Below are 15,014 nucleotides of genomic sequence, written 5' to 3' on the forward strand. Positions count from 1 at the left end.
TGTCTTCTCTGGGATGACCTAGACCCTGAAACACCTTGTCTTCTCTAGATGACCTAGACCCTGAAACACCTGGTCTTCTCTTGGATGACCTAGACCTTGAAAAACCTTGTCTTCTCTAGATGACCTAGACCCTGAAACACCTTGTCTTCTCTGGGATGACCTAGACCCTGAAACACCTTGTCTTCTCTGGGATGACCTAGACCCTGAAACACCTTGTCTTCTCTAGATGACCTAGACCCTGAAACACCTTGTCTTCTCTAGATGACCTAGACCCTGAAACACCTTGTCTTCTCTGGGTCAGTGGTATTGATGGTGCTTCTTTGAGTTACATTAATGTGTAGAGAGTTGTCAGTTTGTAACAGAGTGGAAATTCGATCCCATCCTGGGAACATGATAGCACCTGCCGTTAGCATGTTGTGTGGAATTCTGTTCTGTCTCATTCCCTCACCTTTGACCTTTGTCAATCCGGTTCCCTACAGACACGTTCTGGATGAATCCCCAGTTCAAGATCAAGCTGGAGGAAGAGGATGACGACCCGGGGGATGATGAGGTGGGCTGTAGCTTCGTGGTGGGCCTCATCCAGAAGAACAGAAGACGGATGAGGAAAGCAGGAGAGGACATGCACACCATCGGATTCGCCATCTATGAGGTGGGGGCTCATAAGATATGATGATGTTTGTATCCATTAGGAAATTCATTCTGTGTCGTATGTATCAGATACACTCTCCCAGTATATCTACAACTTCATATAAATATACGAATACACTCTCCCAGTATATCTACAACTATATACAAATACACTCTCCTAGTATATCTACAACTTCATATAAATATACAAATACACTCTCCCAGTATATCTACAACTTCATATAAATATACAAATACACTCTCCTAGTATATCTACAACTTCATATAAATATACAAATACACTCTCCCAGTATATCTACAACTGTGTCCAAATATACAAATACACTCTCCCAGTATATCTACAACTGTGTCCAAATATACAAATACACTCTCCCAGTATATCTACAACTGTGTCCAAATATACAAATACACTCTCCCAGTATATCTACAACTGTGTCCAGATCTTGTTTTGTGTAGTTGTTGGTTTAGTTTTCTGTCTGTTTGGTGCATTGCGTTAGAACAATAACAAGGTGTTTGTGATTCTGATCTGCTTGTGTCTCCTTGCTCTCTGATCCCAGGTGCCAGAACAGTTCCACGGCCAGAGGGAAGTCCACCTGGATAAGAACTACTTCCTGTCTCACGCCCAGACGGCCCGTTCTGAGACCTTCATCAACCTGAGAGAGGTCAGCACCCGTTTCAAACTGCCCCCCGGAGAATACCTCATCGTCCCCTCCACCTTCGAGGCCAACCTGAACGGGGACTTCTGCCTTAGAGTGTTCTCCGAGAAACAGGCCGAGACACTGTAAGTATGTGTGTGTGTGGATGTGTGGATTCTCTAGGTTTGATAATATCAGGGCTAATCAATGATAAATGTGACTATTTTTGTAATAAAAAATGTGTTTATTTTTTAAAATTATTTTTATTTTTGTAAGGCCCTGTGACGACCCGGTTAAGGCAGAACTAGAGGATGTAAGAAACAATTCTACTCTACTCTACTCTACTCTACACTACTCTACTCTACTCTACTCTACACTACACTACACTACTCTACACTACACTACACTACACTACTCTACACTACACTACTCTACTCTACTCTACTCTACTCTACACTACACTACACTACTCTACACTACACTACTCTACTCTACTCTACTCTACTCTACACTACACTACACTACTCTACTCTACTCTACTCTACTCTACACTACTCTACTCTACTCTACTCTACTCTACACTACACTACACTACTCTACTCTACTCTACTCTACACTACACTACACTACACTACTCTACACTACACTACTCTACACTACTCTACTCTACTCTACTCTACTCTACTCTACACTACACTACACTACTCTACACTACTCTACTCTACTCTACTCTACACTACTCTACTCTACTCTACACTACACTACACTACACTACACTACTCTACTCTACTCTACTCTACTCTACTCTACTCTACTCTACACTACTCTACTCTACTCTACTCTACTCTACTCTACTCTACACTACACTACACTACTCTACTCTACTCTACTCTACACTACTCTACACTACACTACTCTACTCTACTCTACTCTACTCTACTCTACACTACTCTACTCTACTCTACTCTACTCTACACTACTCTACTCTACTCTACACTACTCTACTCTGTCTTCTCTCACTGTCCAATGTGACTTATCATGGCGGTGTCTCTGTAGGACACAGTACCGGAGGGGGAAGTTGATGGTGGCTTCAGGGGCCTGTTCACTAAGCTAGCTGGAGATGTGAGTATTATCACCCACCATTACTGTTATAAACTGCTTACCAACGTAACTAGAGCAGTAGAAATAGATGTTTAGTCATACCCGTGGTATACAGTCTGATATACCACGCCTGGCAGCCAATCAGCATTCAGGGCTTGAACCACCCAGTTTATAGTATCCCATTTTGTATATATATATATATATATATATAATATGACACAGCCCAAAAAATATCTATAATATTTAATGAAGTTATTGACTGGGGAAAATGTACCTTTCATAGTTTAATTACTTTTCTCTCTATGTAAACAGGATATGGAGATTTCAGCATCTGAGCTCAGGAGTATATTCAACAAAATCGTTGCTAAGCGTGAGTCAAGTGCTTTCTGCTTTCTTTCCAGTCATCATTTGTATTTGTACTGAATACTACACTGAATACTACACTGAATACTACACTGAATACTACACTGAATACTGCACTGAATACTACACTGAATACTACACTGAACTAAAATATACAACGCAACATGTAAAGTGTTGGTCTCATGTTTCATAAGCTGAAATAAAAGATCCCAGAAATGTTCCTTACTGCACAAAAAAAGTTTATTTATCAAAAATGTTGTGCACAGAGTTGTTTACGTCTGTGTTAGTGAGGGTTTCTCCTTTGCCTGGATAACCGTCTCAGGGAAGCTCATCGTCGTCCTCACCAGAGTCTTGACCTGACTGCAGTTCAGCGTCGTAACCGACTTCAGTGGGAAAATGCTCACCTTCGATGGCCACTGGTACGCTGGAGAAATGTGCTCTTCACGGATGAATCCCGGTTTCATCTGTACCGGGCAGATGGTAGACCACGTGTGTATGGCGTTGTGTGGGCGAGTGGTTTGTTGATGTCAACGTTGTGAACAGAGTTCCCCAAGGTGGCGGTGGGGTTATGGTATGGGCAAGTATAAGCTACAGACAACGAACACAATTGCATTTAATCTACGGGCAATTTGAATGCACAGAGATACTGTGACGAGATCCTGAGGCCCATTGATGTGCCATTCATCCGCCACCATCACCTCATGATTCAGCATGATAATGTAGAGCCCCATATTACAAGGATCTGGACACAACTCCTGGAAGCTGAAAATGTCCCAGTTCTTCCATGGCCTGCATACTCACCAGACATGTCACCTGTTGAGCATGTTTGGGATGCTCTGGATCGATGTGTACGACAGCGTGTTCCAGTTCCAATATCCATCAACTTCACACAGCCATTGAAGAGGAGTGGGACAACATTCCACAGGCCACCAATCAACAGCCTGATCAACTCTATGTGAAGGAGATGTGTCTCGCTGCATGAGGCAAATGGTGGTCACACCAGAGACTGACTAGTTTTCTGATCCACGGCCCTACCCTTTTATTTAACGTATCTGTGACCAACAGATTCATATCTGTATTTCCAGTCATGATATTCATAAATTAGGACCTAATGAATTCATTTCAATTGACTGATTTCCTTACATGAACAGTAACTCAGTAAAGTTTTTTAAATTGTTGCGTTGATCTTTTTGTTCATTGTATATAGAGCATGTTTAATGCAGAAGTCCTTACGCTGTCCTTACGCTGTCCTTACGCTGTCCTTACTCTGTCCTTACGCTGTCCTTACTCTGTCCTTACTCTGTCCTTACTCTGTCCTTACTCTGTCCTTACTCTGTCCTATCTCTGTCCTTACGCTGTCCTTACTCTGTCCTTACTATGTCCTTACTCTGTCCGTACTCTGTCCGTACTCTGTCCTTACTCTGTCCTTACTCTGTCCTTACTCTGTCCTTACTCTGTCCGTACTCTGTCCGTACTCTGTCCGTACTCTGTCCGTACTCTGTCCGTACTCTGTCCGTACTCTGTCCTTACTCTGTCCGTACTCTGTCCGTACTCTGTCCGTACTCTGTCCGTACTCTGTCCGTACTCTGTCCGTACTCTGTCCGTACTCTGTCGGTACTCTGTCGGTACTTTGTCCTTACTTTGTCCTTACTCTGTCCGTACTCTGTCCGTACTCTGTCCGTACTCTGTCCGTACTCTGTCCGTACTCTGTCCGTACTCTGTCCGTACTCTGTCCGTACTCTGTCCGTACTCTGTCCGTACTCTGTCGGTACTTTGTCCTTACTCTGTCCGTACTCTGCCCTTACTCTGTCCGTACTCTGTCCTAACTCAGTGATGTGTCCTGTACAGGAACTGACATAAAGACGGACGGCTTCAGCCTGGACACGGCCAGAATCATGGTCAACCTGATGGACGTATCCTTTACATGCCTTTACTGCTCCCTTACACAACTACTATATACAGTTACATACTGTTACTACATACTGCTCCCTTACACAACTACTATTACATACTGCTGTTACTATATACTGTTACTATATACTGTTACTATATACTGTTACTATATACTGTTACTATATACAGTTACTATATACAGTTACTATATACTGTTACTATATACTGTTACTATATACCGTTACTATATACTGTTACTATATACTGTTACTATATACTGTTACTATATACTGTTACTATATACTGTTTCTATTATATACTGTTGTTACTATATACTGTTGTTACTATATACTGTTACTATATACTGTTACTATATACTGTTACTATATACTGTTACTATATACTGTTACTATATACTGTTACTATATACTGTTACTATATACTGTTACTATTACATACTGTTGTTACTATATACTGTTACTATATACTGTTACATACTGCTGTTACTATATACTGTTACATACTGTTGTTACTATATACTGCTGTTACTATATACTGTTACTATATACTGTTACATACTGTTGTTACTATATACTGCTGTTACTATATACTGTTGTTACTATATACTGCTGTTACTATATACTGTTGTTACTATATACTGCTGTTACTATATACTGTTGTTACTATATACTGCTGTTACTATATACTGCTGTTACTATATACTGCTGTTACTATATACTGTTACATACTGTTGTTACTATATACTGTTACTATATACTGCTGTTACTATATACTGCTGTTACTATATACTGTTACTATATACTGTTACATACTGTTGTTACTATATACTGCTGTTACTATATACTGTTACTATTACATACTGTTGTTACTATATACTGTTACATACTGTTGTTACTATATACTGCTGTTACTATATACTGTTACTATATACTGTTACATACTGTTGTTACTATATACTGCTGTTACTATATACTGCTGTTACTATATACTGTTACTATATACTGTTACTATATACTGTTACTATATACTGTTACTATATACTGTTACTATATACTGTTACTATATACTGTTACTATATACTGTTACTATTACATACTGTTGTTACTATATACTGTTACTATTACATACTGTTGTTACTATATACTGTTACTATATACTGTTACATACTGTTGTTACTATATACTGCTGTTACTATATACTGTTACTATATACTGTTACTATATACTGTTACTATATACTGTTACATACTGCTGTTACTATATACTGTTACTATATACTGCTACATACTGTTGTTACTATATACTGCTGTTACTATATACTGTTACTATATACTGTTACATACTGTTGTTACTATATACTGCTGTTACTATATACTGTTACTATATACTGTTACTATATACTGTTACTATATACTGTTACTATATACTGTTACTATATACTGTTACTATATACTGTTACTATATACTGTTACTATATACTGTTACTATTACATACTGTTGTTACTATATACTGTTACTATATACTGTTACTATATACTGTTACTATATACTGTTACTATATACTGTTACTATATACTGTTACTATATACTGTTACTATATACTGTTACATACTGCTGTTACTATATACTGCTGTTACTATATACTGCTGTTACTATATACTGCTGTTACTATATACTGTTGTTACTACATACTGTTGTTACTATATACTGTTACTATATACTGTTACTATATACTGTTACATACTGCTGTTACTATATACTGTTGTTACTACATACTGTTGTTACTATATACTGTTACTATATACTGTTACTATATACTGTTACTATATACTGTTACTATATACTGTTGTTACTATATACTGTTACTATATACTGTTACTATTACATACTGTTGTTACTATATACTGTTACTATATACTGTTACTATATACTGTTACTATATACTGTTACTATATACTGTTACTATATACTGTTACTATATACTGTTACTATTACATACTGTTGTTACTATATACTGTTACTATATACTGTTACTATATACTGTTACTATTACATACTGTTGTTACTATATACTGTTACTATATACTGTTGTTACTATATACTGTTGTTACTATATACTGTTACTATATACTGTTGTTACTATATACTGTTACTATATACTGTTACTATATACTGTTGTTACTATATACTGTTACTATATACTGTTACTATATACTGTTACTATATACTGTTACTATATACTGTTGTTACTATATACTGTTACTATATACTGTTACTATATACTGTTACTATATACTGTTACTATATACTGTTACTATTACATACTGCTGTTACTATATACTGTTACTATATACTGTTACTACATACTGTTGTTACTATATACTGTTACTATATACTGTTACTATTACATACTGTTGTTACTATATACTGTTACTATATACTGTTACTATATACTGTTACTATATACTGTTACTATATACTGTTGTTACTATATACTGTTACTATATACTGTTATTATTACGTACTGTTACAATATACTGTTACTATATACTGTTACTATATACTGTTATTATATTATATTATACTGTTATATACTGTTACTATATACTGTTACTATATACTGTTATTATATTATACTGTTATATACTGTTATTACATACTGTTATTATTATATTATACTTATATTATACTGTTACTATATTATATTATACTGTTATATACTGTTATTACATACTGTTATTATTATATTATACTTATATTATACTGTTACTATATTATATTATACTGTTATATACTGTTATTATATTATACTGTTATATACTGTTATTACATACTGTTATTATTATATAATGGTACATGCTGTTGTTACATAATGCGTCTCTGTACAGAGAGTGGTATTCTGACTTGACATCTGCACGCTGTGACATTAATAAGTTACCCATAAGTCTTGAGTTCTGAACTCTCATCTCAGTCTTTAGTTTTGAATATTGTAGTTTGTTGTTCGTGATGTGTCCAGACACTTGTTGAACCTTAACTGTTGAGCAGGACAGCGGTAACGGCAAACTGGGGCTGGGAGAATTTGCAACACTGTGGAAGAAGATTCAGAAATACCTGGTGAGGTTCTAGTGTTTGTGTTACTGCTGTGGTAGCTCTGGTCCAGGGTGTTACACAGGTTCAGCGGCAGCAAAGCTGCGCGTAACGCCTTGGACCAGAGCTACTGCAGTACTATCTCTGTTGTGTTAAGATTGGACAGCCTACAAGTGTTTACCGAGTGTAGTGTGTGTTTTACACAGTACAATATCTTTAACGTTTCCCTGTTTCCCCTCTGTCCCTCTTTCTCTCCCTCTCTCTTTCTCTCCCTCTCTCTTTCTCTCCCTCTTTCTCTCCCTCCCTCTTTCCCTCTCTCCCCTCCCTCTCCCTCTTTCCCTCTCTCCCTCCCCTCCCCTCCCTCTCCCTCTCTCCCTCACCTCCCTCGTTCCCCCTCTCTCCCTCTCTCCCTCCCTCTCCCTCGTTCCCCCTCTCTCCCTCTCTCCCTCCCTCTCCCTCGTTCCCCCTCTTTCCCTCTTTCCCTCTCTCCTCCCCTCCCTCTCCCTCGTTCCCCCTCTTTCCCTCTCTCCCTCCCCTCCCCTCCCTCTCCCTCGTTCCCCCTCTTTCCCTCTCTCCCTCCCTCTTTCCCTCTCTCCGTCCCCTCTCTTTCCCTCTCTCCCTCTCTCCCTCTTTCCCCCTCTCCCTCCCTCTTTCCCCCTCCCTCTCCCTCCCTCCCTCCCCCAGTCCATCTATAAGAGCAATGACATGGATGGATCTGGCTGTATGAGCACACCAGAGATGAGGATGGCCTTGAACAAAGCAGGTTTGTGGACATGAAATAAACGGAATTTACACAAATGTATGTATATGGGTTCAATACACAGGGATCACTAGTGTATGCACAGTATACTGTTAGTCACTTTGGATAAAAGCTAAGTGGCATACATGAAACTGTATATTATATTATATACAGTACCAGTCAAAAGTTAGGACACATCTACTCATTCAAGGTTTTTTCTTTATTTTTACTATTTTCTACATTGTAGAATAATAGTGAAGACATCAAAACTATGAAATAACACATATGGAATCATGTAGTAACCATAAAAGTGTTAAACAAATCCAAATATATTTTACATTTGAGTTTCTTCAAAGTAGCCACCCTTTGCCTTGACAGCTTTGCACACTCTTGGCATTCTCTCAACCAGCTTCATGAGGTAGTCACCTGGAATGCATTTCAATCAACTGCTGTTGCTTGTTACAAGTTAATTTGTGGAATTTCTCTCCTTAATGCGTTTGAGCCAATCAGTTGTGTTGTGACAAGGTAGAGGTGGTATACAGAAGATAGCCCTATTTGGTAAAAGACCAAGTCCATATTATGGCAAGAACAGCTCAAATAAGCAAAGAGAAATGACAGTCCATCATTACTTTAAGACATGAAGGTCAGTCAATCTGGAAAATGTAAAGAAATTTCAACGTTTCTTCAAGTTTCTGTTTTTAGGTTCTGATGATTTAGAATCTGTTTTTAGGTTCTGATGATTTAGAATCTGTTTTTAGGTTCTGATGATGTAGAATCTGTTTTTAGGTTCTGTTGATGTAGAATCTGTTTTTAGGTTCTGGTGGTTCAGATGATGTAGAATCTGTTTTTAGGTTCTGGTGGTTCTGATGATGTAGAATCTGTTTTTAGGTTCTGGTGGTTCTGATGATGTATAATCTGTCTTCCGCCAGGTTTCAGCCTGAACAACACTCTCCACCAGGTTTTGGCAGCTCGGTACGGAGAGGCCGACATGACCATTGACTTTGATAACTTCGTGGCTTGCGTCATGCGCCTGGAGATGATGTTCAGTAAGTACAACGTCTTAATGTCACGATCCTGAATTTGTGTTTCAGCCAAAACGGCATCCCCGCCCCGGTACTTGTGTACCTATAAAGCCGAGTGATGGCCATGGAGTGTAACAGCAGTAAATATTACAGATTGTACATTTAATGTGAGGGTTAATTTTGAGGTTTTGTGGAGAGAACCTGTCATATGAGGATGGGAAGGAAAAGCTTTGATGAGAGTATCTCCAGCCAGAAGAGGACTGGCCACCCCTCATAGCCTGGTTCCTCTCTAGGTTTCTTCCTTGGTTCTGGCCTTTCTGGGGAGTTTTTTTCCTAGCCACAGTGCTTCTACACCTGCATTGCTTGTTGTTTGGAGGTTTTAGGCTGGGTTTCTGTACAGCACTTTGAGATATCAGCTGATGTAAGAAGAGCTATATAAATACATTTGATGAGAGGATCTGTTATAGATGGTTAACACCTCGTTCCTCTTTCAACCTCGCAGAAGTCTTCAAGAAGCTTGACATGGATGACTCTGGATTCATTGAATTGGATTTCTACCAGGTGAGAACTTTAAAATGTAGTTTGTAATCAACTCATTTAAAAAAAAAAATCTGTTCTAATATATTGATTGTTTTCTTTTTCCAGTGGTTGTCATTTTCCATGATCTAGAAGATTGGCAGCACAAGACCGTTCTCCCAGACCGTTCTCCCAGACCGTTCTCCCAGACCGTTCTCCCAGACCGTTCTCCCAGACCGTTCTCCCAGACCGTTCTCCCAGACCGTTCTCCCAGACCGTTCTCCCAGACCGTTCTCCCAGACCGTTCTCTCAGACCGTTCTCTCAGACCGTTCTCTCAGACCGTTCTCTCAGACCGTTCTCCCAGACCGTTCTCCCAGACCGTTCTCTCAGACCGTTCTCTCAGACCGTTCTCTCAGACCGTTCTCTCAGACCGTTCTCTCAGACCGTTCTCTCAGACCGTTCTCTCAGACCGTTCTCTCAGACCGTTCTCTCAGACTGTTCTCTCAGACTGTTCTCTCAGACTGTTCTCTCAGACTGTTCTCCCAGACTGTTCTCCCAGACTGTTCTCCCAGACCGTTCTCCCAAAGACCGTTCTCTCAAAGACCGTTCTCTCAAAGACCGTTCTCTCTCCCAGCAACAAATAAACCAAAGTGCCTTTTCGAGATGTTTCTTTTAACACACACCTTATTACGTAACAATGTTTTAAAGCTTAATTTTATGCTTTATTTGTTTTATTAGACAAAGCCTATTGAGAACTGCAGATTATAACCTAAACCTACTTTTGTGATGAAATGTAAGAGACATTTCAATCCTTTTATGTAGCTTTTTGTTACTTATAGTTGTGTTTCCTGTTCACCAAAGATATATGTTAATAAATGGCATTGTTTTCCGAGTCTCTTGAGCGGTCTGTTTTATTTGGTCCTCGTTTCTTTTACTTGGGACAGTCCATGAGCCCCTCCCCCGGTGGACGTGGTTGGGCTTGCCCAGCGCAGTAGCATTGACAGCACGGAACGTGCGCTACTGCTCGGCTGAACCACCACCGTGCACCGTTTTACGTTACACCCCCCCTACCATGTTCTGAGATTTATACGATTGAATAGTAAACTGGAAGTCTGGCACGTTACTAGGAAAAACATCAAAGCAGGTGTCTTCAAAGTGGTGAGTGTTACCGTCATTGAACGGTTTCTACAGGAAATCTAGTCAGAGAGAGTGAATCTTTTCACGCATGGTGAAATGTAGAGGATTTGATTCACCGGTTTGCCGTAGCTCATTTCCGTCCAGAAGGATAACGTACAGTTGGATTGCAAACATTTTCAACATTGCTTCTGTAATCTTACAATGTCAGAAGTTATTCATTTTCGCTTCCACCACAATTCATAATCTGCCATGTCAACTAGGATATGTGCAATAAGCCAGAAGTTGAACCGTTTACGCGACAGTTCCAGAATGTAGTAACATAGTGCTATCGTCTCAGAGAATCAGTTTATTATAAACTTTGTCAACGCAGGATGATTTAAATTCAACTGTAGAATAGCATAACAATTCTCACAGAGAATATTTTACAACTTTGAAACAAAATGACACCCAGGGAATGTATTAAGTCAATACATCATTGTTTATTTAGCAAAAATACTAGGCCTACACATTTTGTACATAAATCAGAACATGTAATGTTGCTCTAGGGGGGTGGGGGGGGTCTCTTTATTTTGGTTAAATACCTGACACCTGAATGAGGGGCACACAGCACTCTGAGTAGCCCACTGGGGTATATGGCTCATGGTTGTACGGATGAGGAGGCTAATTTCATGGTTGTTTTGGGGGCATTGTTGAAGTAGAGTCCTGGACCAGGAAGAAGGCTTTGTGGCTGACATCACCCCAGGACTTCCTGAATCAGCTGTTCTCTGAGAATGTAGAAAACTCTTGTTCATCAAATAACCCGAGAGCCTCACAAGCTCATCTGATCTGCTGGCTAGAGGGACATTCCTGCACCAACGGGCACACATTGGACAGAGGGCAAAGGGGTGTTCCTTCTTGATACACTGCCCCGAGGGTGCTTCTTTTACACACACAAAAACACACGCAGTGATTAGTGCTTTTTGAGGTCGGTTCTGTTTCAGTTCGATTGTAAAACTAATAATCACGGTTTTTGATAATTGTTTTAGACATTTAATACACTACGCATTAAGCAGTATGTGGGTTGAACTGCTGTAACAACAGAATAAAACAATGAATAACAGGCCCATGATGGTAGTGACTCATTACTGCTGATCACTCATTAACCATCACTTATTCACATGACCTTACTTTAATCAAATATTTAAGTTGTTGTGTATATTAGTTTTATTTTATTACTATTATTTAATTCTAAGTCATCTCTAAAGAGCTGCTGCTGTCTGACAAAATCACTGTTTAGTAGTTCTTCAAAGTAAATAAGACATACTATTATGACTGCTGAATAACAACTATCAATCACTTAGATCATGTATTTTCAGCGTCGCGTAGCAACTGCTTTCTATCCCTCCCCATCGCGCGTTGTCCTCACGTAGGGTTTCCGCCACTTCCCGATTCGCCAAAGTGCGGGACTACGCAGAAAAATGCGCAGGGGATTGTAGGAAGGGGAGCGGTGCGAATCTTGCTAGCGGAGCGAGAGGAAAAGTTCCGCTCTACTTTATGCAAATTGAACGCGGCCACCGCTGCCGTTAACCAATCAGGTGAGGAGCTACAAAAATGTTCCGTTCATGAAACATATTTCCGCCTGTCATTAGTTCCGGGCAAGCGCAAAGAAAAAATATGGAGGACAGCCAATCTTCTGTTTGGTTTGTGTCTGGTTTTCCAATTCTATCTGATTTAGCTTTGCTGAACTGAGAACTGTTATCAAAGCCACCATTTGTAAATGTGTTTAAATATCTTCATTATAACATTATTACACATTACACATTATAACATTGCACACGATACACTAAGCAGGGATTTCCCATGTAATATGCTACCAATTGGATTATAGCATGTTACCATGATGATTATCACATAGTGTAGTTTATGGCTCTTTCATTATACTGGTGTCATGGCATTGATGACTATAGCTCACTTCCTGAAAGATGCGTAGGCCGAGACGCACATCAGTGGGTAATTGTGGTAAAGGAAATTGTGGCTTTGACTTGCAAACATTCTGCAAACATTCAAATCTCTCTTTACTCACTGTAAATGAGAATGTGTTCTCAGTCAACTTACCTGGTACCGTAAGGGTTAAATACATTTAAAAAACTAGAATACAAGGGTTAGATTTTCACTAAACAATTTCATGTCAGAAAAAGCATGTAGAAAATCTGGTTCATGATTAGTCTCATATACATTGATTGCACATGCCCATTAAACCAGTTATGCCATCATACAGTAGTTAACAATTAAAACAAGTTTAAACACCTCACTTCAATGAATGTATAAATAATATAACTTGTTTGTAAATGTTAAACCTCTTAGTAAGTAGTCATATTATTACTAAAGCAACATTTCGGGTGAACAAAAAAAAAAAGTCCACACCAGAGGTGACCAACCTCACAGAAGCCTGTACACCTCCAGGAGACGGTTTGTTTTGCTCCAGTTGAAATACGTTTGTAGCCTGGGGGACTTTTTAACGGTATTGTTGTATACAACATGTGCTAACATAAGTACACATACAACCCCTTGGTATACAAGGATGTGTCAGCGGTCTCTAGGGATATTCATTGGAACCTGCAGACAGGCTTTCACAGCTCTCCATATCTTGTCACAGTGATTAGTACGGGCCACCTGCCAGACAGTCCTACTAATGGACAAGGTAGTCTTTTGTGGATCTTCTAGATTCACTAACACACAGGGTGGGTCAACTCCCACCACACATCTGGATTATCCTGCAGTATGAGCTTTTTTCCCCAGCTGAGGGGGCCTCCCTACCCTCGGCTGAGTTAGCAGTGAAGCCCTGGGCTCCTTTTTCCCCAGGTGAGGGGGCCTCCCTACCCTCGGCTGAGTTAGCAGTGAAGCCCTGGGCTCCTTTTTCCCCAGGTGAGGGGGCCTCCCTACCCTCGGCTGAGTTAGCAGTGAAGCCCTGGGCTCCTTTTTCCCCAGGTGAGGGGGCCTCCCTACCCTCGGCTGAGTTAGCAGTGAAGCCCTGGGCTCCTTTTTCCCCAGGTGAGGGAGCCTCCCTACCCTCGGCTGAGTTAGCAGTGAAGCCCTGGGCTCCTTTTTCCCCAGGTGAGGGGGCCTCCCTACCCTCGGCTGAGTTAGCAGTGAAGCCCTGGGCTCCTTTTTCCCCAGGTGAGGGGGCCTCCCTACCCTCGGCTGAGTTAGCAGTGAAGCCCTGGGCTCCTTTTTCCCCAGGTGAGGGGGCCTCCCTACCCTCGGCTGAGTTAGCAGTGAAGCCCTGGGCTCCTTTTTCCCCAGGTGAGGGGGCCTCCCTACCCTCGGCTGAGTTAGCAGTGAAGCCCTGGGCTCCTTTTTCCCCAGGTGAGGGAGCCTCCCTACCCTCGGCTGAGTTAGCAGTGAAGCCCTGGGCTCCTTTTTCCCCAGGTGAGGGGGCCTCCCTACCCTCGGCTGAGTTAGCAGTGAAGCCCTGGGCTCCTTTTTCCCCAGGTGAGGGGGCCTCCCTACCCTCGGCTGAGTTAGCAGTGAAGCCCTGGGCTCCTTTTTCCCCAGCTGAGGGGGCCTCCCTACCCTCGGCTGAGTTAGCAGTGAAGCCCTGGGCTCCTTTTTCCCCAGGTGAGGGGGCCTCCCTACCCTCGGCTGAGTTAGCAGTGAAGCCCTGGGCTCCTTTTTCCCCAGGTGAGGGGGCCTCCCTACCCTCGGCTGAGTTAGCAGTGAAGCCCTGGGCTCCTTTTTCCCCAGGTGAGGGGGCCTCCCTACCCTCGGCTGAGTTAGCAGTGAAGCCCTGGGCTCCTTTTTCCCCAGGTGAGGGGGCCTCCCTACCCTCGGCTGAGTTAGCAGTGAAGCCCTGGGCTCCTTTTTCCCCAGGTG

The 15,014-nt window shown here is 41.0% G+C and overlaps 2 protein-coding genes across 2 annotated transcripts in view; both read left to right on the forward strand.

Annotated features, from left to right (window-relative positions):
- Positions 1 to 10,917, forward strand: part of LOC129828554 (calpain-2 catalytic subunit-like) — a 52,172-nt gene extending 41,255 nt beyond the window's left edge. The window contains exons 10-20 of the mRNA XM_055889576.1: positions 480 to 649; positions 1,206 to 1,429; positions 1,560 to 1,596; positions 2,340 to 2,405; positions 2,697 to 2,754; positions 4,596 to 4,660; positions 7,706 to 7,774; positions 8,432 to 8,510; positions 9,416 to 9,532; positions 10,011 to 10,069; positions 10,154 to 10,917. Coding sequence (XP_055745551.1) covers positions 480 to 649; positions 1,206 to 1,429; positions 1,560 to 1,596; positions 2,340 to 2,405; positions 2,697 to 2,754; positions 4,596 to 4,660; positions 7,706 to 7,774; positions 8,432 to 8,510; positions 9,416 to 9,532; positions 10,011 to 10,069; positions 10,154 to 10,177 — 968 coding nt within the window. The 3' untranslated portion in view covers positions 10,178 to 10,917. The remainder of the gene's footprint in view (positions 1 to 479; positions 650 to 1,205; positions 1,430 to 1,559; positions 1,597 to 2,339; positions 2,406 to 2,696; positions 2,755 to 4,595; positions 4,661 to 7,705; positions 7,775 to 8,431; positions 8,511 to 9,415; positions 9,533 to 10,010; positions 10,070 to 10,153) is intronic.
- A 142-nt stretch (positions 10,918 to 11,059) lies between these two features.
- LOC129828555 (calpain-1 catalytic subunit-like) overlaps positions 11,060 to 15,014 on the forward strand; it is an 83,448-nt gene continuing 79,493 nt past the window's right edge. Inside the window, exon 1 of the mRNA XM_055889577.1 lies at positions 11,060 to 11,183. The gene's annotated coding sequence lies outside the window, so the exon portion shown is untranslated. The remainder of the gene's footprint in view (positions 11,184 to 15,014) is intronic.

This window comes from Salvelinus fontinalis, chromosome 30 (assembly GCF_029448725.1).
Source record: "Salvelinus fontinalis isolate EN_2023a chromosome 30, ASM2944872v1, whole genome shotgun sequence".
NCBI lineage: Eukaryota > Metazoa > Chordata > Actinopteri > Salmoniformes > Salmonidae > Salvelinus > Salvelinus fontinalis.